Source organism: Dicentrarchus labrax, unplaced genomic scaffold (assembly GCF_905237075.1).
Source record: "Dicentrarchus labrax unplaced genomic scaffold, dlabrax2021, whole genome shotgun sequence".
NCBI classification, from domain to species: Eukaryota; Metazoa; Chordata; class Actinopteri; family Moronidae; genus Dicentrarchus; species Dicentrarchus labrax.
This window is the reverse complement of record NW_026136705.1, coordinates 14,332,183-14,358,715: the sequence shown is the minus strand read 5'-3', so window position 1 is coordinate 14,358,715 and position 26,533 is coordinate 14,332,183. Positions and strand designations below refer to the sequence as shown.

The 26,533-nt window shown below is 39.8% G+C and overlaps 1 protein-coding gene across 3 annotated transcripts; it reads right to left on the bottom strand.

The window, feature by feature from the left end:
- Positions 1–1,240: 1,240 nt before the first annotated feature.
- On the bottom strand, positions 1,241–25,789 carry thoc2 (THO complex 2). Of its 3 annotated transcripts, XM_051399789.1 has the most exons (39): positions 25,631–25,788; positions 23,203–23,258; positions 22,690–22,781; positions 22,209–22,260; positions 22,023–22,093; positions 21,655–21,776; positions 21,399–21,532; positions 19,922–20,082; positions 19,688–19,780; positions 19,233–19,388; positions 18,358–18,530; positions 18,001–18,196; positions 17,875–17,913; positions 16,709–16,839; positions 15,142–15,243; positions 14,156–14,240; positions 13,679–13,772; positions 13,478–13,558; positions 13,250–13,346; positions 13,037–13,154; positions 12,736–12,915; positions 12,457–12,621; positions 12,020–12,295; positions 11,660–11,801; positions 11,191–11,348; positions 9,701–9,829; positions 9,464–9,595; positions 9,145–9,329; positions 8,393–8,568; positions 7,959–8,061; positions 7,387–7,772; positions 6,975–7,033; positions 5,347–5,382; positions 3,769–3,900; positions 3,519–3,585; positions 3,285–3,430; positions 2,988–3,064; positions 2,209–2,255; positions 1,241–2,116 (listed from the first exon to the last, which is right to left on the bottom strand). In XM_051399789.1, exons 1-38 carry the CDS (start codon positions 25,693–25,695, stop codon positions 2,228–2,230), a joined length of 4,695 nt encoding a protein of 1,564 aa, XP_051255749.1. In that variant the 5' UTR covers positions 25,696–25,788; the 3' UTR covers positions 1,241–2,116; positions 2,209–2,227. The 3 variants fall into 3 exon arrangements, 2 of the variants coding, with proteins under 2 accessions (XP_051255749.1, XP_051255750.1); XM_051399790.1 differs by lacking the exon at positions 3,285–3,430 and having other exon boundaries at positions 3,478–3,585; positions 25,631–25,789; XR_007884822.1 differs by lacking the exons at positions 1,241–2,116; positions 2,209–2,255; positions 2,988–3,064; positions 3,285–3,430; positions 3,519–3,585 and having other exon boundaries at positions 3,771–3,900; positions 5,931–7,033; positions 25,631–25,789.
- Positions 25,790–26,533: the final 744 nt, after the last annotated feature.

The window sequence follows — 26,533 nt, the reverse complement described above, 5'->3', positions numbered from 1 at the left end:
TAATCCGCAAATTAACACTCACACGTTAGTTTGGTAATTGAGGCTTTTATTCCTACATTTCTTTCTTATTAGGTAATTAATTAATTAATTACAATGGCAGCTTAAGTCCTCCGTACAATTTCTTCAGAAATTGGCTTCTCTAGTTTTATTTGTCCCACAATGATTCATGCAATATTTATTTACATTTTACAATGATATAGTATTTTGCACGTGGCAACTTATTTTTATTTTAAGTAGATCTGAAAGTTTCACATGCAAATTGCAGAAACTCTAAACTGTTTCTGTTTAATCTTCATATTATAACTATAACTATAAAAACGTGTATCTTGTCATGATTCACAAATAAATTGGGATTTAAACAGGTTTGAATTGGTTGAAACAGACAGTGTAGAGGGAGATCTTTTATGGAACTGAGAGAAGTATTTTCAATGTGTGATGGCGCTGGTTACACTAAATTTAAACTGGTTACCATGTTAGGAAAAGGGGTATTTTAAAAGAATGTGTCAGCTACACTTTATTTAAGTCTTATAAATTCTGTTTATTGAAATAAAGCTTTTGGCTCAAATTGCAGGGAAATTCTGAGTCGTTTGCATTTAGTAAGTTGTGTTGAATTTATAGAGATGTTAATTTTCAGAGGGATTTCTGCAAAGTTCTGCTAAAATCTTAATCACTGAAAAGGGGAAAAAAGCATTAATTATAGGAAACTTTATGATCAACATTTGCTCAATTGTAATTGTAATTGAATGCTTAACTATAGACATGTTTGACACTGACTGCAAGACTCTACTTATTTAGAAACTATAGGACACAAAATAAAGTGCTAGCCCTGTATGACACCTGTATACATGTGGAATCAGAGCAGTAAAGAAAACCAGCTGTTGGAAGGACAACAGTCATTTGACCACTAAAACACAGACCTGGATTCAGTTAATGACAAAAGGGTAAAAATAAACTTCTACTTCAGTTAAATCCGTAATAAAAACTTCCAGTCGAGTGTCAAGCTAGGCCTGTAAGACTGATGGCCTAAATGTATTTCAGTGTACTAGGTCAACGGACTACAATGAAAATGTAAGTTGAGTGATGGGTGAGTTTAAACTGCCTGTTTGTACCGTCACACTGTATCTGCAGTACAAACTGTATTCAAACCCAGTTCCCACAACCACTGAGTAGCTTATCTGTGGACAGTCAGCCGCCTGTTTGTGAGGAAGGAAAGGAAGAAATGTAACAGACAACATCAAAGTGGCACACTAGGAAAACTATTATTTATTGGTTTTTGTTTTTTAAAAAAAAGCTTACACTCATTGAGTACAGCAGATAAAATCTCCAAAAGTCATTTTCGAAAGTTGTATTTGGAGTACAGAGCATCAGAATTTTTATGTTGGATTTTTCTTTACAATTCTACATTTGAATCAAGATCGAACTGGCATTTTTATAAATTATGTAAAAACCTGATTAACACAAAATCACAAAAGGACTGTAAGGGACATCAAAAAAAAGAACAAAGAAAAGAAAAAAGAAATAACATGATGTGAATTTCATGTTACTCTCTTTATTATTGTACACAATATACAAACTGGTCCTTTGTATCATTTTCCTCACTTACACCTACTGTCTTACTCGGATTAAAAGGTGGAGATAAATAAATAAAAAGTATCTAAGTATCTCAAAAAGGATATGAGGTAAGTGAGAATGGAAAGCATGTTAACTCCAATAAAATGAGCAAAAAGCAAAGCCTGTGACAACATACAAAAAAATACACATTTTCAAGCATGAGATTATTGAATCCATGATCAGGTGTTACCAATTGATCATTTCATACAGTAACCATCTTTCTAATTAGAACAATAACAACAATGTGATTTGAGCAGCACATTGTGACCATATTGAGTAACAAAAAAAAAAAGAAACAAAAAGAAAACAAACATTTCAGCTGGTTTTCTGTATACTGAAATGGAAAATAATGAGGTGGTCTGTACGTTGAGATAACTACAGCTAACAACACTTGGGAGGGGAGTTTACAGCAAAACAACACAGGCAGAAATGAGAATACAAGTTAACAACATAGTACAGAGGGAGTTGCAGATGTCTCGCAGATAAAAACACAGCTTCTCCAGTTCTGTAGCGGATCAGAGAGGAGGAGAGGAAATACATGAAATAACCACGTAGATATTGATTCAAACGTGTACAAAGAAGCTCAATGCGTCTTACCTTCACTGATTAGTGCACATTATCTGTGCTTGTCAGAGGATTTATGAGTATGACTGTTAAGGGAAATGGTACATTAATCAAAGGCTGAATTGCTGACAAGTACTGAATTATTGATTGTCAAAAACATCTGTAATAGGAAAAAGACAAAGCCTTGAAGCATCCAGGCTTCTACTTTTACAGTGTCTGTGGTATTAAAAGGGTTCAACCAAACACAGTGTAACTTGACGTAGACCTGATCTTTTTTTCCGTAACAGTAAAAGACAAAAACTTCATTAACGCCTGTGAAGCGTACCAATGTGTAAATCATTCGCTTAGCTTGGCACATTGTATCAGAGGCGGCTGCAGCTTTATTGAAGACAGAAATTAACTTACAGTTAAACGCTCAAATAAAAGTCAAACGGTTATAGGCTGACGATTAGTGTACTAATTATGTTTATAAGCAGGTCCTGTTGGCTGGCTATTCAATGCAATCTACTGCAATTTGTATTTGGTGAGACACAATAGATAAAAATGGAGGTCATTCTCACAACAGTTAAAGGGAGACACATTTAGTGCAGTGAGTGGCTGAACTGAGAGCACGTTTAAACACTGGTGCACAACTGCACAAACGTTTACTTTTAAAACCGTCGTCATCGTCAGTGACAACCATAAATGTGGCCAATGGATGCAGCAAAGTTTAAAAAATTTAGAATGACTCCATACCTTTAAATACCAAAATATTCAAACTCAACAGTACAAAACACCCATAACTATGATTTAGGTGCCACGTTTAAGGATATTGCTTTTTCTCTTCCTTTCCTCCGCTGCTGTCCCTCTTCTCTTTCTTTTCAGATTTCTCTTTATCGTGTCGGGACTCCTGTGGCACAAGAACACAAAGACGTATGAATTAAAACAATGGAATGAAATAGAAATAAAGCTTTATTCAAGCAATGAAAACATACTTTAACTGAACAAGTCAGAGTATCTTAGATGAAGGACAATGAGACTACAAAGTTTATGGATGAACGGTCATGTACTCGGATCAACAACAGATCAGGAGAGTGTGACACTGATAGAGGGGGACAAGTTGAGTTGACCTTTTTTCCTCCAGAGGACGTTCTCTCAGGTTTCACAGACTCTGCCTTCTCTTTGCTGGAAGATTTGGACCTTTTGCTCTTCTCTTTTTCAGCTGAAAGTGGGGAGTCACAGGAAGGACTCGTGCTCTTGCTGTTTTTGGAGGAATCTGGGAAGAGAAGATTTTGTTTAGGCACTTTGTTGCACTGTACTTGCCGGGCGAATGGCTACTTCAGATTTGTTGAGAGTAGACGTACTGGTTCCATTCTCGTCCTTTTTACGCTTGGACTCTTGGCTTGTCTCACGGTCGTTGACAGCATGGTCCTAAAAGAAAAGCAACAAGGCATACAAGTACGTTAATGGTGGTAACAAAAATATTACACCTATTCCTTGTTGCTAGTCTTTGTCCAACTAATACAAACACTGGCAACGTTTAGAACAAGAGGTATGTAAAAAGACTTGGATGGCCAAGGTTGAAAAAGTGAAGTAGTCTCGGTAAATACTAACTCTTTTCCTTTCTTTCCGGTCCTTTTCTTCCTTCTTCTCTTTGGATCGGCCTTGTGTGTTGTCTGAATCTTTCTTCTCCAGCTCCCTCTCTCTGCTCTTGGACCGGGCTACTGAATTGTAGTTGACGTGGTGCTGCAAAGACATTTATATATGAACAGAACAAGACAAACAAACATTTTTATGTTACAAATAAATAACCGACATTATGTAGATGTTATACCCCTTTTCTATTACTGAGATTTTAAATACTTGGAAAAAATACCTGACTCTGACAAACACATTTTAAGAATATACATACAAGTTGGGAAATGTCATTGTTGCACTACTAATGATGGTCAGACTGGGAGGTTTTGTTACCAGTATTGATCAAGCTGAATGATTTTGATTCACTAAGCCAAATAAAGCCGTGTCCAATTCCAAAAAGCTATTTAAGCATGATTTAGGCACACAACAGTCACTGCAGTTCCAAGTCTCCAAACTAATATGATTTTATTATCACATTGTGCTTTAAATTAATGCCATTGATCATACTGGCACCGGAGGATTAGTGTTTGCTTCCAGTGAAAGCAGGAGTTAGGAGGAGTGTACAGTACATATATGATGATTTGGATATAAATGATGTCTAACAAATATGGTTCTAAGCAGGCACATGCTATTCAAACTGGTTTTGTTTTTCATCATAATGGAGACCTCCTACGAATTCATGTTTTATCTTAAAGACGAATGAATCAGAAACTTTTTCTATTTGTACTTCATTTAGGTCAGTTAGTTTTGTTTTTCTAATTACATCCAATGTGATTCAATATTGTAACAAACACTTCTGCATTCAATTTAAGTCTAAAATATGATTTTTGTTGTCTACAATGCATTTGTGTCATGAAGTGACCAATTATTATTCTATTATGGAATAAATTAAGGAACATGGTGGTAAACTTTTTTTCTTGACTGCTACCACCTCAAAAGATGAACCTTAAAGCTTCAATATGTTCTATATTAATATCCAATCTAATGACTGAGTGTAATGTTAAAGGGGTGTCATAGTGACATACCCACAGAGATTATCACACCGTTGCAGTCCGACTCTGTTGTAAGGAACCTTTTAGCCTCTTAACTCATTGATCATTATTCTAGTTATCTAGTGATACACTACTTGCCCTGCACCAAACAGCAGGCAAAGTTAAAGACTAGCTGGTGAACACTGGAGCATCTTACAGCTGATGAGATATTTTTCCTAAAAATTGGTGGAAACCTGAACAGAAACTGGATATTGCTCTTATATTGGTCTTCCTGTTTGCTGGATGTGTAAAACAAATGATTTGTTTGCTAACAAGTGATGATATGTCAGTCGTAGTTTTTAGCTTGTTCCGCTGGCTCCAAGTGGCCGAAAGACATCGACTGATGTCACAACTGTCATCAACACATGAATCAATCCACTACTATTTCCCTACAAAGTGTGAGAATACAAAAATGAATAGATGGATAAAATCACAGACATCTAAAATGAGGTATTTCTTGCCAGCAGCTGTACACAAAACAGACAATATGAGAGAAGTTACAAGTAGCAGAGTCAGTTCAAACCTTGGATGTGGACTCCTTGGGTTCGTTGCTATTGTCCTGTAGGGATGAATGGAGATGACAGATGAGCTGGGAGGGGGTGGGGGTTGGGAGGAGGTTGTCAGACAGCAGTAGAGAGTTGGAAGAATAGGGTGGGGGGTGGGAGAGTCGGGGCTGGCCGGACCAACAGCATACTTCTCCCTTGACCTCTGACCTTCAAGGACTAAGGCTTTGACAAGGTTATTACATAGAGGAGAGTTCATAGGCTCAACATCTGGAATGTCAATACTTAATAGAAAAACCCTGAGCATATATGAAATAACTGCTAGTCATAAAACTACAGACATGTCTGCAAGTTCAGGCAGCATAATATAAAAGTCCTACAGCGCAGCTGGTATTCAATACATCTAAAGTGCACGTGCTGTAAATAATGTGTGTGTGTGTGTGTGTGTGTGTGTGTGTGTGTGTGTGTGTGTATGTATATATATATATATATGTGTGTGTGTGTGTGTGTGTATATGTGTGTGTGCCTGTGTGTGCAAGACAAATCACTCAATTCTTATGTGCTTGACTGCATCCCTACATAGGTAACTGTTGCTGTCACTTACAGTTCAGGAATGGATAAGACACAGGGAGCCTATTTCTCTGGTGGAAGGGTAAAATAAAGACCTATCACAAGCTTCCAGCAGTTTGGGGAAACGCTCCAGATGATTCAGGCTTCGCCCACTCTTTCCCTCCCTCTCTCTCTTTGTAGGGGCAGGCTTATTTTCCTCTGCATTTTTGGCTGATTCAAAACTGCGACATTCATTTTCTCAGTTGATCTCAGTTGCTGGTGGCTCTGATTTCCCACTGAATGCTTGCCAGGAGGTAGTACGACTGTTGATGCTGATGGCTGTAGTTGTGGGGATAGCGTTGTAGAAGCCGGCAGGACTGACTGGACACGCATCTTGCGATGTGAAAGCTGCATGCAGGCCGTTTTAACAAACGTAGATAGAAGGGGGACCGATGACTCAGCCGCAGCAGAGAGGTGCTCCTACAGCCGAGTGGTTTGCTGGACACCATCCGACTGCGCTGGATCCGGGCACGTTGAGGAGAAAGTAAAATACTTTACATCACTTTAACCAGGGAATCTTCTCAGCTCGCAAAAACAGGGAAAACCATCTTGGGCAACATTTCAAGTAGTGAAACACTGGTCTCGGTGTTTTAAAAAAAAAAAATCTTTGCCATTGGAAAATGTGAAAGCTCTTGATTTGGCAAGCCATTTTACTTCAGATATTATTCTCAAAAAGCAAAAAAATCCACAAGGTATATAGAAATGCTTAAAAAAAAAAATCTTTCTTCCAAAGGCACACTGACTGCTTTCATTAATATGAAAATAGATAAATATTTCAATATGAAAATACTCAATATATACAATATTCTCTTGGCTAAGTCCTTGAGGGGTTTTCCTCCCAATTCTGCAAAATATTATGCCGATGTCCATGGAATGCTTTCCAACTCCCATGGATTTGGTTGGAATTTCCAGATGCCATGCCTGCGCATGTACGACAACTCTCCTTGGTGATCTTCGGGGCTGCTGGAATGTGCAACGGCAGGGAACGCTCCGGCAGATAGAGAAGAAACGGGCACAGCCTTCCTCAAGCCATACTAACCTTAACAGACGAGGAGTGGGACGGAGAAGAGTGACTGTCGAGCTTTCGTCTTTTGTGGTCTGTGAAGGCAAGAAGGGGGAAATGTGAGTTTAACTGAGCTGCACATTGAACCTTCAAGAAAAGCTTCCATTTATCCAGTCCTGCCTGACAGACATGTGCAAGGGGCGAGAGAATTTCCCATTTCGAAAATCTTAAGTTTTCTTTATCTGATTTAATGTGTCAAATTAAATGTGTCAAAATAGCAGAGCAGCAGGCTTCTTCTCATGAACTTAAATCCATCCAGTCAATATTGTAAAAAAAAGAAAGGGGCGTGTGTTATGTGGTCTGACAGTGCAGTCAAAATGCTTCCATACATTAAAACAGCTGTGTGAAGAACACAGCAGTGAAACAAACAACCAGAAAGGATCCTTACCCCTCTCAGATTCGGCTGACTCTGATCTGGGAACTGGTGACTTGAGGGTCCCGGCCACAGCACTCCTGTCTCCTTTCTCCTTGCTCTTGGACTCCTTGATGGCATCACGCTCCCTGGACGGCTCTGCGGGCTCCCCGTTGCCAGCTTTGGTCTTGTCGTCTTTGCTGCTTTTCTCCTCTGCCTTCACTTTCTCCCTGTCTGCCTTGGGGGTCTTCTCCTTACCCTCACGTGCCGCCCGCTCCTCCTTCCCTGCTCTCTCGTCTCTCTGCTTCTCCCGACGATTCTCCGCCTTTGTCTCAGGAGTGCTGCCTGGTGTCTTTTCCTTTTTCTCTTTTTTCTCCTTCCCGCTCTTTTCTTTGTCGTCCCGCTCTTTAACGGTTTTGGTGCTGTAAAAGGGTGAATTTTCCTTTACTAAGAAGGTTTCATAAAAGATTCTGCTGATCCTAACACAAAATTATATTAAAATACTGTTTCACAAAACTTACAGACAATTCCAACTAGAGGTACAGTTTATATATATTTAGATTTTTTAAAAGTTATCTTAGGGTCATAGCAACTCTCAAGATGCCTACCTGTTGAGAGCACCGTTCCCGTTGCTGGTGGTCACTTTGGCTGCTGCACTGTTGGCTTTGTTCACTGGCTTTGTGGTCCCCTGAGATTTATCTTTGCCCCGCTCTACATAAAAACAAACCAAGATCTGTATGAGCACAGGTTTTAATACTACTCACATGCATATTAGGTTCTGTAGCAACTGTTAAGTGCTAAACAAGTACCAACAGCAACATATATATGTTGTTGCAAACTGAAGATATAAAAGTATATATATGTATGTATGCAAGAATCACAATGTTGAAGTTTTATGGCAATTGCAGTTTTATATTATATATATATATATATATATATAAAAATATTGCAGATAAAAACAACAAAAAAAGCAAATAATATGAAACAACAAATCTGAAACTGAGCTACTGCATTCAAAACAGCCTTGTTTCTAATCACTCACCGCCGTCCTCTGACGTCCCCTCCTCTGTCTTGCTTGTGCTGGTGGCAGGCTTGCCTGTGCTGCCGGGGCCGTTCTGTTGACTGGCAGGGGTGGCACTGCGCGCTGGCTGCTCCTTGTGGTGAAACTCATTCTCAGGGACCATGTGCACCTTCTGGCTTTTCAACCGACCTGAATAACTGTAAGATGCATAAAGGGTTTGCATAGGGCACAGACAAAACCTCCAAAGAACTTCTCTGAATGTCACACAGTATAAATAAAATATAACTTTCAGACAGGAACAGGAAAACTCAGGTCATTCAGCACAGCACAACATTTCCCTGCATATTTGGCTAGAAATAAACGCAAGCAATGCATGTACAGTAAGTGGTGATCAGTATCCACAGATAATACAGACTTAACCAAGAAATGGATGTTGATTCAAGTCAACTGATTAATACTAACTAATAAAAACATGTCCATTCTAGAGCTAAAATATAATGCACTGACCATCTTGCAAATTGTTAAAATAGCCTGTCTAACCGTCCCTTTTTATAATAAAGCTTAAACATCTGGGTTACAGTCACCACTTGCCACTTATAGGTGTCTGAATATATTATAATGAAACATCTATAAATTCAACTAATTACGTGATGCATACTACTCTTTTCTCAGGGGCCCCATCTTCCCATGTTTCCATTTTATCACCACAATTCACATAATATATGTTAACTGTAACTCCACAGAGAGCTGAACAGCACACAATGCTGTGTTACCCCATTGCTAAGGCATAGAGGTCGGGCCTCTTGTCCTTCTCCTCGAGGCAGATCTTGTGGACACGGCACTCCAGTGCTTGGCCCAGGTTCAGGACCTTGGGGTAGCAGGGCAGGATCTTGGTAAGCACAATGAGAATATTCCGGATGTGGGTGTAATCTCCCGTCTCCAGGCAGTGAACTGAAGCCTGGATGGAGCAGAGACGTGCATGGTTTGAGGACATGATCATTGATAAATACACACCTTCCACAGAGCTCTGGACTGCCATTATCTACACAGAATTTTCAAGAAGAAAAATAATGATAAAGAAGGGCAGCTCACTTTAGTCAGCATGTAGTGCCACTTGTGCACCACATGCCTGAAGTTCTCATAATCTAGTTGATCTACTTTGTTGCCTCCATCGAAGCCTGTCGCTCTGAAGATGGTCAGGAAGCCAGGGTAATTGACGCACTCCTATAACACAATACGTAGAGACATATTTATTCGCAGCTCAGTTACATCAGAAAATGCAACAAATAAATAACTGATGGGTATAAAGAACAGGAACTGGACAAGAACCTTCTCATAGACTGCACGGTCACTGTGCCAACGGGTCACCGTCTCCAGCATGCAGCAGAGGAAGCGTCCGTAGCGGTGAGACTCATTCTCAGTACAGCTGGCCACAGTGTAAATGATGGCAGAGAACACCTGCAGAGAGACACAAGGAAGTGTGTTTGCCTAAAGTTCCCCTGCACTCTTGTTCCTACTGTTTATGTTTCACTGTACAGAATGATGTATGTGCAGTTTGACACTAGAAGGATGTTTTAACATTCAGCTACTGTAAGTGGAAAGTTTCTCTGTGCTCATTGAGAATAAGAGTTTAAGGGGCGGAGCCTACGAGCTGAGTTGTGACATCACAAATAGTTTGGAAATCAATCCCGTTCTAGTTTGCAACTTATACAAGCGTGAAATAGAAACTGCCAGTGCACACACACTGATAATGGACTTAACTGAAGTGGGAGACATCTTGTATCCAGCAGGAGAACTTTTTAAATGAACATATTTTGCATATTTATAGATTCTTGAATTTTTAATGAGTTAGGAGTAGATGGTTTTTTTTTTTTTTTAATGTGGAAAAAACATATCAGACACAAATAATTGCAGTGTTTCCTCTATGGTGATTTTGGAGCGGCGGCCCGCCGCTGTTAAATTTCTGCCGCCACGGTATCAGAAATGGGGCAGACGCACAATGTAGTCACAGTTGCCTTTTAAATGATCCTGCCAACATAATGCACCCCCGTTGGCTGCCGCTCACATTGCAATTTAACAACAAGAAGAACTATTCAGAGGTTATTGGGGCTGTCCAGTTTACCTCCACATACTGTTGTGTTGACGTAGCTTATTGTCAAAACGTTCGCTTTCTTCCAAGTCGACTATTAAACTAACAGTTCCACCAAAAACGTCACTGCGGTGGGTCCCTTTTAATTGGACAACGTTCAACTTGTCAGTTCTCAGCTCAACGTCCTGATATCAAACATCTGGAAACATTAAAACGGTAAATGTATTTGTTTGTGTCGCAGCGAAGTGTCACTTCTGTTTCATAGGTAAAACGTTTGCCGGCGCCTGACTGGACGGGGGGTTCGGACGGGTCTGCCGCCACTGCTAAAAAAAATCCTAGAGGAAAGTCTGCATAGCTTTTGCCAGATGGTATGTCAAAGCTTTAGCACTCATCATCTTGGTTCATCTGGTCTCTGACTTTGACAAAGATGGTTTTGAATAGCTAGCAGGTATCAAACATCCTTTTGAAGCTTTAATTTGATGGTGCACTTGAGTGGTTGCTGAAACGTCCAATGGATTTTTGACACTTAAATTTATTCTTTAGTGGATATTTCTACTACTTCAGCTCTGCTGACTGCGCCAAATTAGAGCCTTCATTAATCACATTATTAATTATTTTTCTTGTAAAGCACTCTGTAGCTTTAAGGAGATTGCTGTAAAATGTGGTTTAATTAATCATCGTTATCACAAATGTACAGGAGTCTGAGTACATCTGTATGTAAGTGTCTTACCCTGTCATAGCACAGGAGGGTGCAGAAGTTAGGTGTCTTCTGCTGGTGGACCAGCTCGACAAAGCGGGCACAGTACACAGCGTCGATGGAAGAAAAGATACAGCGGGGGAACAGACAGAGCTGCAGAAACTTTGTTATGGTCTCGTTCTTTGTGGATTCTGTCAGTAAGAATTTAAGAATGCATTAGTAACAGAGAAAAAATATATCAAATATTGATCCTATGATCATTGCAACAACTTCATCAAAGCTGAAGTCTTTACCATATTAACATTTTTTGTAATTAGTGTGGTTGAGTGAATACTGTATATTTTGGTCTATAAAGGTGCTTCAGTTTTTAAAGATTGATCACACTCAAATTAACGCAGTTTTCTATTATCAACAGAAAAGTCACAGCAATTCAGAAAATTGTACATTCTTACAAAGTAAAATGCAGCAATAATGTCACTGGCATGAACATTAGGATACTTACTGGCCAACAACCAGTTGTCTTTCTCCAATTTGAGGCGGTGCAAAACCCTTTGGACGTGCTCAAGCTGTTTCTTCTCCTCCTCCTGGAGTTTTTCCTGCAGGGCAGTGCAGCGTTCCTTCTCCTTCTTTTTCTTATTCAAAGGCTACATTGGAAGGAAACAAGAATATTTACACCATAATTACACACGACCGATAATTGACACTTTTTTACATGATCTCTTATACAACCAGAGTTTTGCACTCCTTTGCATTAGCTGCTTTTTGGGAACTAAATGTTTCAGTTAATTGTAAAATGTAAAAATGGTTACGAGTGGTGTCTAAGAGTGGGCTGTTTAGCAACAGCTGTGGACCGACTACTCACTATCTCTGGGTTCTCCTCAATGGCCTTAATCTGAGTCTTGAGCTTGTTAACCTCACGATCGTAGGCAGCGTGTGGAACAGCCAGGTCGTACATGGTAAGGGACCAGAAGGTGGCGTAGAATTGAGGGCGGAGGTCGTCCCAGACCCTGGCCGGATGGAGGGACACCACAGCCTCGTGCACTGGTGTCATCACCTGCTCACAGGCTGCCACATACTTGTGTACCTTCTGCTGCTGCCTGTTGCCTTTCTCAGCTTTTTTCAGCTCATCATACTTAGACTGTGAGTGAAGAACATAAAGTAAGGATTTTTATCAATCTTTTAAATCAAAATATTTCATTCTTCCTAGACCAACGTTTTTGTCTTGATTATAAAAACTACAATCTCAAATCACAGAAATGTGATGCCATGCCCACAAAGCTGTGACAGTAGTCCACTCACCAAAATCTGATGGGCGTACATTGGACGAGACAGGAAGAAGGCAGCATCATGTGGAGTGTGGAACTGGTTACAAAGGATGTCAATGGAGGGAACCCTCTTGATGTAGTCCTCTGTGCTAAGGTTGGAGGCCAGAAAGCCACCAAACTGCACCAATGTGTCATGACACTGCAGGAATGCAAATAATTATATCAGATAAACAAATTCAGAGACATTCATTTGTTTACTTTGTTGCTAAATAAGGAGATCCATTAGACTAATATACTGAGAGAGGGGACATACCTGATCATAGAGGTGGCCAACAAGTTTGAGGTGTTTCTCTCCACCCTCTAAGAAAACCACACCATTTCGTTGCTGGGCCATGAGTAGACACAGTGGCAGGGCCAATTCATGGTCCAGCAGCACATCCTTCAGACGCTGTGATGACTTTTTAGTGTTCCTGATCTGGCCGAAGTAGCCACCCTGTTAAAAGAGTCACATCCATGATGACCCGAGCTCAGGTGCAGCACTAATCAAAGTAGTTTTACAGATTTCGCTCAAGAGACTGCATTAAAGAATGATAACTGTACTTGAATCTATATACCTCAGCTTTGAGTTGCTCCCCTCCAGTCATAGCCTCTAACTGCTCTGAGGTCATCTCATCTGTGATCTCAATGCCAGCCATTTTCTGCACCACCTCTTTCAGGATCAACAAGTCAAAACTGCAGGGAAAGGAGGGACGGATAAAGCAATGCACATCTCCTGACACATAGGTCAGGAATAGTCATCCTGTTCTTTGTTGTTCAGAGATAATTACCTCTTCCCTGCTTTTAGCTGATTGGTGACATACTGTAGAAGGCCAGCCAGCTCAATTGGGTATTTTCTGAACACAGCTCCGCAGAGACTTGCCAGGCCTTGGTTGACAAGTGGAACAGGTGTATGTTAGATACTCATTAAAACATCAAACAGTTTCTCTCCTTTTGCATGCAAATGAATAATTTGACTGCTGCCCAGTAACAGGCCAGTTAACTGTGAAGCCACATACTCTGAAGCCATGAGGAGATGGTGGTGTCATCATGCTTCATCTTCTCCTTCTCGGGATTGGCCAGAGCCTCAATGATGCAATCTGAAGACAGAGTTAAGTGGAACAAAATACAAAACAAGAAAGAAGCCCCCTTTACCCTTCCACTGCCTCCGACAACACACTCTCTCTCACTTACACATACACAAGAACAGTTTAGGATACAGGCCAGGACATCATAGTTGAGGGATGTGAGGTATTTCAAGGAGTCCACTACTGGAACGATGAGGTTGTCGTACCACTGGATCTGAGACAGCATCTGATATACAACAGGACAGAGGAAGGGATAAAACCTCACCAACCACTAAGGATATAAATTATACCTGACCTGATAGCACCCCTCCAATGAGCAGCCAAACAAATCTGATATAGTAGACGTGCATCCACTCCTTAATATCCACAGATCAGGGGAGTGAACTCAATTATAGTAAGGAGTAGAAAAATGTTTTCAAAACGTTGGCATTGCCTTGGTACCAAAGTGCAACTGGTATAGGGAGCGAGCAAGGTGCTACTTGCTGTGGAACACTGAAACATTTTCTCCAGCAAACAAATCTGTAATTAATTTCTTTGTAGTTTGCAGACATCATTCAAAATTAGACTAAAGTAAAGTAAAATAAAATAGTCACAGAAAAATACACTTACATAATCAAAGAGGATGGTGGGATTGCTATGGCTCAGCTTGCCAATCTGCCGTCCAGATTGTTTCACATTCTCTTTGGTCAATCGCCTAGGGAGAGGAAAAAGGCACAAGACAGGAAGCAGCAGATTAAAAACACAAGACGATGCAAAGAGTGCTCGAAGCAAAAACAGTCACTTCAGTGAGCTTCACAGCAAATGGAAAATGTTCTTATGGTTATCAGCTTAAGATAAAAGTATTGTCATCGATTTCTTCAATAGCAGGACAGAGTTAGAATAATTACTAGGATGCACAAACACAAACTATGGTCTGTCCCATTTTTGACAGTTTTTCAGCCTGGATTTAACTTATCCTTTAATACAGCTTATCTTGAGGTGGCCGGTGAAATACAAAACACATCCCTGCATGTTTCTTCAAATCAAATCTAATTTATTTTACCCAGTGTCGTTTTACTAAATTGGCAAATATTGTTACTTTGTGGACATAAAACTAATAGTCTTACCAGAGGTTACTTGCTTTGGCTTTTTAAAGTCAGATATGGATATGGGGGAAAATAACAGTAATACCAGATGTTTAATGGAATTTGAAGATTACTGTGAGCAGGGTGAACTAGCAAATTAAGTGGGTGCTTCTGTGGAGGACGAAAAAAAGATGGCCTTGATGTTCTGATGGTAGTGAACTTATGTAGATAGCGTGTTCAAAGCTGAATTTATTGTCCACCCTCTGAAGTGACTTACTACAGATGATAGCAAGGTTATGTGTGATGCAGGAAAAACTTTTTTAAAAAGACTGAAAGACTGCTCCCACAAAGCAACAGCCTCCAGAACAGGATTCAATTAGCTGGGGAAATTACTAGCCATTAATAACCACATGCACAATGAGAAGCATGCAGGACACAAGTGGTGTTGGGTTTGGAGACATAGCAAAAGTCAACCAAATGTACAAAAAGAACAACACAGTAATAGTACACTGGTTCTGCAAAGTGACTTACTTCATAATGTATTTGGCCCTTTCCACAGTTTGAGCTTTGACTTTAACCAAGAGTGGATGGCTGGAATAGGTCTCATTCTTCCATTGTCCATATAACCGGTACCTGAGGGAGCATAGATAGAGGAAGCAGGATTAAACTAAGTTCAGCTACGCAGGCAGTACTTGCAAATAGGGATGTCCCGATCAAGTTTTTTTGGCCCCTGATCCATTCCGAGTCATGGAGTATCTGCCGATCCAATACTTGTATTTTTCTAGATAATACAGAAGCACAGTGCACACTTCAAGTACATCAAAGTTATTAATGTCAATCAAGTGCTGTGCTTGACAAATAAATAGCTCTGCATTGCATCATGCACAGAAACTGTTAAAATGAAGTATAGAGAGCTAACTCTGTGTAATCTTTTTGACCTTGTCGCTGTCTGGAGGGAGTTTCTCTCTCCAGTGTTTGTTGCTTCAGTGCAGCTTTTGCCTGAGTTACCTGAATGAACTGTCTATATATCCTGCACGGTGCATGAAAGCTTTGTGAGTATAAATAGCTGTGTGACTGCTGATGTAAAACAAAGGATCAAGTCAATAAAGCTCAATACAGCAAACATAGGTGAGTTAAGAAATGCCTTGATCGGCCCCAAAACCGATCTGAGATTGGATGGGGACATCCCTACTTGGAAACACCGGCAGAATGGGACATAGAAAGGCAACAAGAATGTACAAGTTAACGGCTGTAAAAATCCACACATTTCTCACAGTAAGCTTTAAGGAAACCGCTTTAACAGAAACCAAACATGATGTCTGCTTACAAAGCATGCATTTTAAAACAGTCCTTGAATAGGAAATAGCCACCTCCTGTCTAGCATTATGTTAAACACTCGCAGTGTGTGACTATTTGGCAAACAGCAGGGTCAATTTCTACCTGATTTGCATTCAGCCATCCAGTTTAATACAAAAAGGTCTGCTATAGTTGACTTATTCTTAAAAAACAGATCAAGTAATTTTCTGTGTGTCATACACAATGTCAAGATATATTTTAAAAGCCCTTAAGATACATCAAAAATTCAGCATTAAGAGCAACCCATTGTGTAATACAGGCACAGCACAGCATCAAGGAACTGCACTACTTAACCATTTTCAGTTCATATCTAATCCTTCCTTTGACAGTGTTGACACAGTTTGGTGTACAAAACAGTGAGAAAATCTACAAAGTGCTACTGTGGTCAGTAAGTAAAGAAGTTGCATTATTAGCTGCGACAAAATGACACAGATCACAAAAGAAAAACAAACCCTTGGGAGTGTTGAGTGTCACTGCTCATCAGCAGTGTGCCAAAATATTCAAAGAAAGGCTCTAAAAATAAAACTCTCGCGTTATTCGGGAGCAGAAAAGATGATTTGATTTTGAGAAGAAAATGCATTTTAAACAATCAAGCATGGTTTGATGAACTCAATTTCTGCTTGTGCGTGCTACTCCTTCCTTGTCAGCTAGTAACACCAACCTGGAACACTGCCTGAGGATTTACTATCCAATGACTCAATTAAACAGTGCCACATGTAGTGAGCGTGTGTGTTGATCTCACCTGTGCTGGTAGGGAAAGAGTTTGAAGAGGCCCCACAGCTCCTCAGACATGCAAGCATTACACTCCATCAAAGAGAGAGACGGTAGTAGCACCTGGTCTGCAATGCTCAGGAAACAACTCAATAGTGTATCCTGCAATGAACATACAATCAACACCAATAAGATAAACACAGTTATATATAGTACAGTTATATACTTGGCAAATCCATTAAAGCAAAAAAAGTATAATTAATTAATATAAATAATAATAGACCAGGGCTCCAGAGTGCAACCAATTTGGTCATAAAATTTTAAGACTGCGACTAATAATTTTTCTAGGTCACACCGGTGCACCTGACGCTGCCCGGGTGAAAACATAAATTTATTTTGCAAGCGCATGATCTCTCTGTGTTCTTCTGTGACCGAACTCACACACTTATGGTAGGATCACATCGTGTTCTAAAACAATAAGAGACAGAGCTCGGGCGGGTCCTTGCCTCTGATTGGCTGTGGTCCTGTTCACTGCGCTAAATTGTGTGTGTTTAAAAATTGCTGAGCCCCGGTCCTTCGGCGACAGCATCAGACTCGGAACCAGAGGAGGGGACAACCGAGTCTGGGATAGAGCCCGGCTCCGAGACCCAAATTAAAAAGGTCAAAATATATTCCTTCAGACAGGACTGGCTGAAACAATTTCCCTGGCTGAGGTACAACACAGGACGTAACGCAGTGCACTGTGTGTACTGTCAGGAGTGCGGTCAGAATATGTCCGGAAATAGTGCATTTGTGAGCGGGTCAACAATGTTTCATATCGAACTTTTATTTGGAAATGTTTTATTTTGCTTAGTGTTTTAGTTTGAAATGTTCAATTTCAGCTCAGTGAAGCACTTTAAACACTTTATTTTTCTTTTTATATATAATGTTGCTTCAAATAAAGACAAGCATTTCTCTACACCTTATTCTTGTTTAAAAATCATTCACATTATATGAAAGTTATGGAGATCAATAAAAAGGTGACCTTATGGCGTTAAAGGCGACGCAATGAAAAATTTGGGTGCACCTAAACTTGGTGCTTGTGCTCCTAAAAAAAAAAGTTGGGCGCATCAGTGCAACCAATGCAAAGAGATAGTCTGGGCCCTCTATACAGAGCAGTCCTATAGTCTCAAAGAAAGTTATTAGCTTTATACTTACCAATTTGTCTTTGACATCAGCTCTGCCATCACTTTGGTGCTGAGAAGCAAAGGACACCAAATATGAGTCAAAATCAGATTTAGGCAGTGGTGCAGATGTAGCGATGTAGTGGTTACAGTTTTGTACCTCTTTCATGAAGCCCTTGCCCAGACGAATGATCTTTGCGAAGAGGATGGGGTCATGGGAGAGGTGAGGGCCCAGGTAGCAGAGCATGCTGAATGTGTCCCTGCGTAGGTCCTCAAAACTCTCTGCAGGCCGTGGGGCCCGCTTGTTCCTCAGTGGATGCAGTACACATCCTCTCGCTCCTTTTGGGAGGCCAGCCCTGTGAGGAACAGACCAGTGTGTCAAAACCTGTTTATCCGTTCTACATTTTTTACTGAACTTGTATGCGTGAAATGCTGGTAAAAGGTACTTGTGTGTGTTCTGGTCTGAGTTACACATAGTGTGCACTGTGCAGTAAGTGAAATATAGAAAAATCTGCACCTTCTGTAAAGAGGCTCCACAGTCAGGTGCACAAGCTGGCAGAGAGCCAGTGCAATGGCCTTATGAGAAGTAGCATAGAAAGAAGGCATCTGGTCCATAATACTCTGGGCGTGGTGCCAGTCTCCAATCCTAAGTAGGGCTTCCAACAGTCCAAGCTTCTGGTTATCAGGTGGCTGTGGGCACAGAAAAGTTTAGTAACATTCAATAATGCAGTCAGAGCAGAGCAGTGGTAAAACTGAGCACAGCTGCTGACCAGGGGTCACGTTCACTGCCCTTAGTTTTTTTAAAATGACAAGAACTAAATTTAAAGGCTGTCCATCATTTCTATAGATATACACACAAGGCGAGCTACATAGCCTAGCTATCGCAAAATGTCACAGCAGATGAGTGTCCTTAGAAAGCCCAATAATTGTGATGTGGTTGATAAACAAGGTGAAAAAAGATGGATTGATGTGGTGAAGAATGAAGGACAAGCAAGTAAAACCGATATCATTTATCAGCATGGTGTCTCTGTCACTGCTGCTGTCATACTCCCAAGTAAAAAAATAATTCCTATCAACATATCCTGTTATGTTATTTAAAAAGGCACACCAGTATCTGAGACAACTTGGACAAAAAAATGTAAATGTAACAATTCACAGGTCTTAATATTTTATTTCTGATATTTAACACCTTATTAAACCTTAACTGTATTGGTATTCAGACAATTTGGTGTAAATTTTAATAATATCAGTAAGAAATCTGAATGTTGACAATAACTTGTATTCAGGTGATGCAATTGTCGTGTTAAAACTGGCCATCTATCACTCTCGACATCCATCCAGACTGACAGCATTCCCCCCAGAACAGGCTTATATTTAGAAATGGTTCAATACCTTATCATTCTTCTCCTCATCCTTTTCTTTATCCTTTTCTTTGTCTTCAGTTTTTTCTGAGGGCAACACAACCATGACCAACTTGCGTGCGATCTGCTTGGCCTCTGAGATGTCTCGTTTGTGTTCCTCTACGATGGTGGCATCTAGTGGCATGAGCTGGAATGACAGAGTGGAGCCAAAAGACCTGAGTTTTCAGTCTAGGGACAAAGTATACTACAAATGGTTTAAATTTGATGTAAGTGAAATAACACTACATTTTGTATTTGACATAAAGGTGTAGTGTTATATTAAAGTGAATACATTTGAAACAAATTCCCGTAAAGACATGACAGAATTATAGCTTCTAGCTTTAGATTTTCAAAACTCATATTCCCAAATTCTGACTAACACATGTAAACGAAATAGGGATTTCAAGTGTGGCACTTGGCAGGACTCGAACTGTTCTTTTCCCTTACATGTACGTAGAGATCTTCCAGCTCTATCAGGTTATGGTGAAGCAGAGCAGCAGCAATGTGGTAAAGTGACTTGGGGGTTTCCTCATTGGGCTCCTGAAGAAAGGCACAAGAAATCAATCAATCAATTTATTATCACTAAAATCAAATATCAGTGACAAATAAAATACAGATTTCTGTTGTTTGGACAGACTGTTTTCTGCCATTTAAGCATTGACCCCTTCTTAATATTCTCACCTGGTAGAATTTGAATTTAAAACCCAGGATGTGGCAAAGGGTGAGTGGCTCACACATGTAGGACTTGATGAGAGACAGGAAGAACTCATCTTGGTCAGATCGACTCTCATACACCTCCAGGATTATGTCCAAAACACGGTTAGGGTCCAAGTTGAAACATCCTGCAAGGAGAAGAAATGGGAAGACTAAGCAGGCAATTGGAGAAAAAGAACAGATCAAAGAGTAAAGAGTATTTATATCACACAAGGATAAACACTTTTAAGACAAAGTCACAAGGGGCTTCAAATGAAAATGCAATAGTTCATTTGAGACCCTAATATACAATAAAATGGCAGATTAAATAAATAATGAAAAGATTGACCACATAAGAACACTGAGTCTTTAGTTAATGGGTACAGCTTGTGCCAAAGCCTCAGTGCCACTGAAGGCCACAGTGCTGACAACTGACTCTTGCTGCAAGTATGTACGAGACTGACGGCAGTCTTGGTGTGAAGGTGTAAGAGACTGGCAAAGTAATATATGGGAACAGAATTCCTGTGACATGCAGGTATCTGGCAATAGAAAGCCCTGTATAAATTAAGGCTGCTCAATTAATCGAAATTTGATCATGATCACGATTTTGGGGCCAAACGATCTCAAAACTAATAAAATCGGGGGGAAACGATTTTTTTTTTTCATTTTCTGATGTGCAACGTTTTATAGAAAAAAGCTGTGTCCCAATTCAGGGATGCAGCCCCTGAATTGGGACACAGCCACAGTCTGCGATTCAGTCATGTTGTTTTTGTTGGAACAGGTAACGCGGTGACTTATCAAGGTTTCTGGGGAAAGGAGAGTATAACTGAGGACTTCCTTGAAAGTGTTTTTGACAAATGTCCAATAAATGCAGCATGTTTCTGAAGTTTAAAAAAATAATCGTTTGAATAATCGTGATTTCAATTTTGACCCAAATAAACGTGATTATGATTTTTTCCATAATCGAGCAGCCCTTGTATAAGTACAGAAACGATCACTGGTTGTTATCAATCACCACATATCATTCGCTGATTTGTCATGCCCCTGACCTGTAACACTTTTCCAGAAGAAAACAAACACCATCTTCGACTCATGCCTTCAGAACCAGTAGTTAATACAACATGGATAATAAATTAATGTAAGCTGTTGTGCAGTGGATGGAGCGACAACAAAAATGAGCCCTACGGATGCACGTTGTATTAAAGATACGTGAATAAAAAGGGAAGACTCCGCTGGAAAACCACTAATGCATAATCCGACAGTCTAACCAGAAGCGAAAAAGTAGCAGTTGGATGAAGCCTAAAAAGTAATGTGAAAACAGTGCAGACCACAGCGCGGCTCAAGACTGCGGAACATTTTAATAGTAAAATTGAGTCTGAAGCCCCGTACAAATTGGTCACACAACTTCAACGTTCAACAAGACTGTTGCAATGCAGTAATCCTGAAAAAGAAGACTTGTTGGTACCTATGAGGGACTTGATGCTCTCCAGTACAAGGTGGCTGGTGATGTTTCCTGAGAGGTCTTGGCCAAGCTCTGTGATCAGTTTGGCATAGCCCTCGTTCTCCTCCCTTAGTAAGTTAAACTTCTGTTGCTTGTAACTGAGAAGACATAAAAGATTACATAAATATTGGGTACACATTATGAAGCATAATGAGTGTTCCCTTTTCTATTTATGCATGTCTACATGTCTACTAAACTGTGAATTACTATTATTACTTACAACAGCTTAGTCTTGATCTTTACAATCTTCTGATTGAACTGATGGGCTTGTTTTATAAGTCCAAGAGATTCAAGGGTTTCTGGATCCAGCCTCTCTTTCAGGATGGCCTCTGGAACAAAAATCTGAAATAAAAAAAAAATCAACTATTTGCTTTTGTAGTTTATTACAAACCTGGAAATAAAAATATGTAATGCATCTAACACACCAACACACAGTGTTATACACATCCAAAGGTGCCAAAAGCAGCAATTAAGTGAAAGGCTAAGTCATACAAATGATCAAGTTGTAATACAAATACATTTCTTTAGGCAGCCCTTCTGTCAGTTATATAAAATAATTAGATATTAATATAGAAATATCTTTCTTACCACACACGCTCCCACCAGTTGTGTGTAATGATCACGTTTGTTTTTTTCTTCCAACGCAACAGTCTCTAAATCTGTGAAAGATAAAATTAAAAAGAACATTATGACAGTAAAAAAACATTTTTGAAAAAAGAGATACAAAAAGATAGATACAACAACTTAATGTTTAAAATAAAAACCCACATTTACCTAGTATACTGAACACATCTGCTAAAATTGATGGCATGTCATCTCGGAGTTCCTGGAAGCAAAACAAAAGTTAACTGACAATGTTTACGCTGGAAAAAAACTGTATTGCTGGTTCATTTGCTGGCACAATGACAGCCAAATAGCAAAATTGTGTCCAAGTCAGTATCAAATCAAACTCTCCATGTTTACAAAACACACAAAATAAATGGAATTCAATATTTGGAAACACAAAATAAATGTCCTCTAGCTTTTCTGTCATACAATTGTTGGTCCGTGTGAACTGTGAAATGTGCTCTGTGGATGTATATTAAGTAAATAAACAAGCTATGCAAAGCCATAACTGAGCCTGAACCCAGTAAGCCACCAGGACAAACATTTTGTGGAATCTAATGGGGATCCAATTGAAGAATAAAGAACAAAAGCTAAAGCACTGCTAGTTGTCTCATGTTGTTTTAACCCTCAAGTAAAAAACCTCCTGTACCATCATGTCCCCAAGGACGTTGGCGGCAAGATCCAACTTCAGGTTCCCCAGTACAACTTGCCAGCAGAGCTCATATAAGGCAGTCTGTATATCTGGAGGGTAAACAGACACAATTCAATTCAAACTCAATTGACAGAACTGACAGGACAACTTTAATAATAAATGTGAAATTACCTAAATTGGGTATTAATACAAAACACATAGAACTGACTGCATTTACTGTTCACCTACTTCAAAGAAGTAAAGTGTAAAACAACTTTTGATAACTAATTCTAAACACTATAGTTTGCATTCTCACTTAAGTTTACTTAATGTTGTGAAACATTAAAGTCATGGTGACACTGAACAACAAATTAACATACTGGTGTGACTGGGTTATCTGCAAGTCACAACTCGACTGAAAGCTGTCATATTATGTAAAAGGTAACTGCAGTGTAGCTGTATTTCAAGAAACTGGAGACTTAATGTAGTTTGTGAGTGTGTATAACAGAACGGAGGTCTTTCCCAACTTACCTCTAATCTCACTTCCATGATCTGGTTTTTCTGTAAGTTCTTTGCAGAGTTGTACACTATAAAGTAAGGAGACAAAGTTCTGGTCAGTTGAGCCACTCAAACATAACAATCCACTGCCTATATATAAATTATACATAACACTTAACATAGGTTTATACATCGTATTAAATGAATTCCCTCCCATGAACATATCAATTTTCATATGAATTTTCATTCTGAGTCTGAAATCTACCAGCGTTTGGCAGGTGGCTGGTGCTAATTTCCCACCCCGACGACCGCATCTACAATATCCCAGATAAAAATGAGAAACTTGGATGAGAAACATTTCCCAACCTAGATGTGTCCAAGCTGTCAGAACAAGAACTAACTCAGGGCTGTCCTCATTGACAACTCAATGGGAATCAAAGAACTAGCATAAAGGCAAACTGATCAGGCACTTTGTGTCGCCTCAGTGTCTTCCTTTGAAACTTACAATTGAAGCACCAAACTAACAGCAATGCAAACATTGCATTATTGAAATGCAGATGAGGTTGACAGGCCATTTTCACAACTTCAAGCTAAAAAGATACAGCACAAAAATCAACTTTACACCCTGGCGATCTGACTCTGATTAATTCCAGTTTCACTAGCACAACTGATTAATATCAAACACAGCCAGATCCAAATGCCGCCAATAATGTCAGACAGCTTGTGAAGAAAAGACCTTGTCCGACCAGAAAAATAGTGGTTATGTAATAACAACGTGACACTTTGATCATCAGCACATGGAAATTGCCCTTTCAATTGCTGCCCACCACAAAGATGTCACTGCACAGGATGGCATGCCTGAAATGACAGAAAGCCTGTAGGGGTTGCTGACATTGGACCTTAAACCTAGACCCCCGACTGGAAGATTTACACTACAATCATGTATTTAGTTGTTTTGTGGGAGGGGAAATGTGTTTCTTTTTTTCAACTGAATAACATTTATTTTGCACTTCATGAGGCAGCTGGATCGATTGAAGCTTTGCAGCTTCATCTCAGTTCTGCACAGCAACCGAGATCAGATCACATTAAATATGAAATATTTTACAGTCGATGCAGAGACTCCACAGGAAGGGAATATCATGCATCATTTAAATACATGTATTTAATTTTCTCCTGATACGAACATTTTGCAAGCTGCTAGCTTATTGTAATATAAAAAAGTGCTATAAGCTACAGACATAGTGCATAATGCTTGTATGCACATGACTAAGAATGAAGTAGTTTGAGTTGGTGCATCTCACTGCAAGGCCTTGCTTAAATATGCAAGGCCTACAACCACTAATAGTGGCTCACAGCCTATTGTGTCTGTGCCTGTACGTGATGGCTGCACTCAAGAAAATGAGTGAGAATCTTATTCAATCAACGTTTTCACTTGTAAGAGTGATAAAACTACCAATCCCATCCTGTTGTCTGAACGAGTTTCTATTGCGATGCCTGTGTTAGTGGGTTTGACGTTGCTCTGGTAAAGTTGATGCTCGTTGTCCGCATATCACTTGCTAGCACCGAGCGCATCATTTACTATTGACTATAACGTTAACTACCCGCTATCAATTAGCTAGTTAGCTCACTGGTTACACATATATAACCAGATCAACGTAAGCTGACATGGTACAGCGTTACTGTAATGTTACGACTACAGCCTAATGCCACAATAAGTTTGATCTTTAAGAAGATAATGTTTATCGAACAAAATAATCACAAGTAATTGTTATTTTTTATACAACCGTACCTAGGCAACCTAACGTTTAGCATATGTCGTAGCTAACGTTCTGTCAAGACGCATCGTTTCCCTCCGTTTAGATCGCCGTTACCGTGACCGTTACCGTGACACTGCGCTCGCTACGAACGGTATTTTCGCCAACTGCCGGCGTTAATCGATAATGTGGTGGCAGATAACGTTAGCTAATCACAATGAACTTTGGAGGCTGTGGCGATATCGATGCGGCCGGAGAGTCAGCGGACAGTGAAAACACGGATGCTAACTAGCTCAGGCTAGCTGTGAAAGTGTTTACAAATTAAAAGAATGGTCCGGTGGAAGCGCAAGCTAGCGAAACTGCTAGCATGCAGGTAACGTTAGCTAGTTAGCTGGTTACATTTTAAGTAACGTTTTCACTGACCAACATGAGAGGGAGTAAATCTACTGTATTCACAATCAAACAGTAACTGGACCGTTTGCTTATTTCCCCCGAATAGCGACGTTAGTTAACCTTAACGAGCCTCCTGAAATGTGTTTTCTAGCTTGCTAACGTTACCGCTTATTTTAGCCCTCGCAAACACACTTCAAAGATGGCCTTAAATCTCCACGATATCTACGTATTTCTGTACGAGTTAGCGTTTATCAAACAACACCTGGTCAACTACCGTAACCCCGGACACCGCGGTGAAGTTCAGATTTACTCACAACTCGTGTTTTCCTGATTTTTCCCAGTTTTTGATCCATTCACCAGGGAGGATAAGTGTCGCCATCTTCCACACACACACACACGCACACACACACACGCAGCCCGGATGTCTAATTCATCATGACACACACACACACACACACACACACAAACACACACCACACACAAACACAGGGTCAAATGTGGTGGTGAGCTAGCTGCTAGCTCGCTGTTGCATGGTGGGACACGACGGACTGTCTCTGAGTGCTTTGTTAATACGGAACTTTCTGTTCTATGAGTGGTAGTGGGACCATCTGGGTCCAGTTGGGTCCAGTTGGGTCCAAATACTTGAACTCGTTACATTTAGACACTAGTAACGTTTGGTTGCGTATTTCAGGGTTTAAAGTGTTATTGACTAGCATTGTTAGGAGGGTTGCTTTAAAAATGTAATCTGATACAATTACTCATTCCCTATGTTAAAAAAACGTATCACAAAATTAAAGTAACGTAACTTGATTACTTTCCATTTCTTTTTTAATAAAAACGAGAGAAAAGAAACGGCTTTAAGAAGTATTAATGTAAGATATTTAAATATATATTTAAAGATATATTTGTGTTTTAGTGTAAAAACCTGATGTATTTTAAAATTGTAATCCTGCTAAATAACCCAGATTTTTACTGAATGCAACTAATCTGATTACCTCTTTTTTCTCTAACAGTTTGTATCCTGATTACGTAACTCAATTACATGTAATCTGTTACTCCCCAAACCTGTTAACTAGCGACCCTTAAATAACACAATTTCAAACGTGCTTAAAGGAGTTACCTGAATTTAACCAATTATAGTAAAGCAATGGTTTCCAAGACCCCACGTAATTTCTGTTTAATCTGAACAATGTTGAATGTGTGCTAGAAATAGAGAA

Excerpts from the sequence above, each read along its gene's own strand:
- thoc2 (XM_051399789.1), bottom strand. The coding sequence starts at position 25,695 with ATGGCGACACTTATCCTCCCTGGTGAATGGATCAAAAACTGGGAAAAA. Across the intron at positions 18,531-19,232 it reads ATGAGGAGAAGAATGATAAG|CCACCTGATAACCAGAAGCT; the intron begins GTATTGAACCAT and ends CTGTGCCCACAG. Across the intron at positions 12,916-13,036 it reads GGGAGCAACTCAAAGCTGAG|GGTGGCTACTTCGGCCAGAT; the intron begins GTATATAGATTC and ends CTCTTTTAACAG.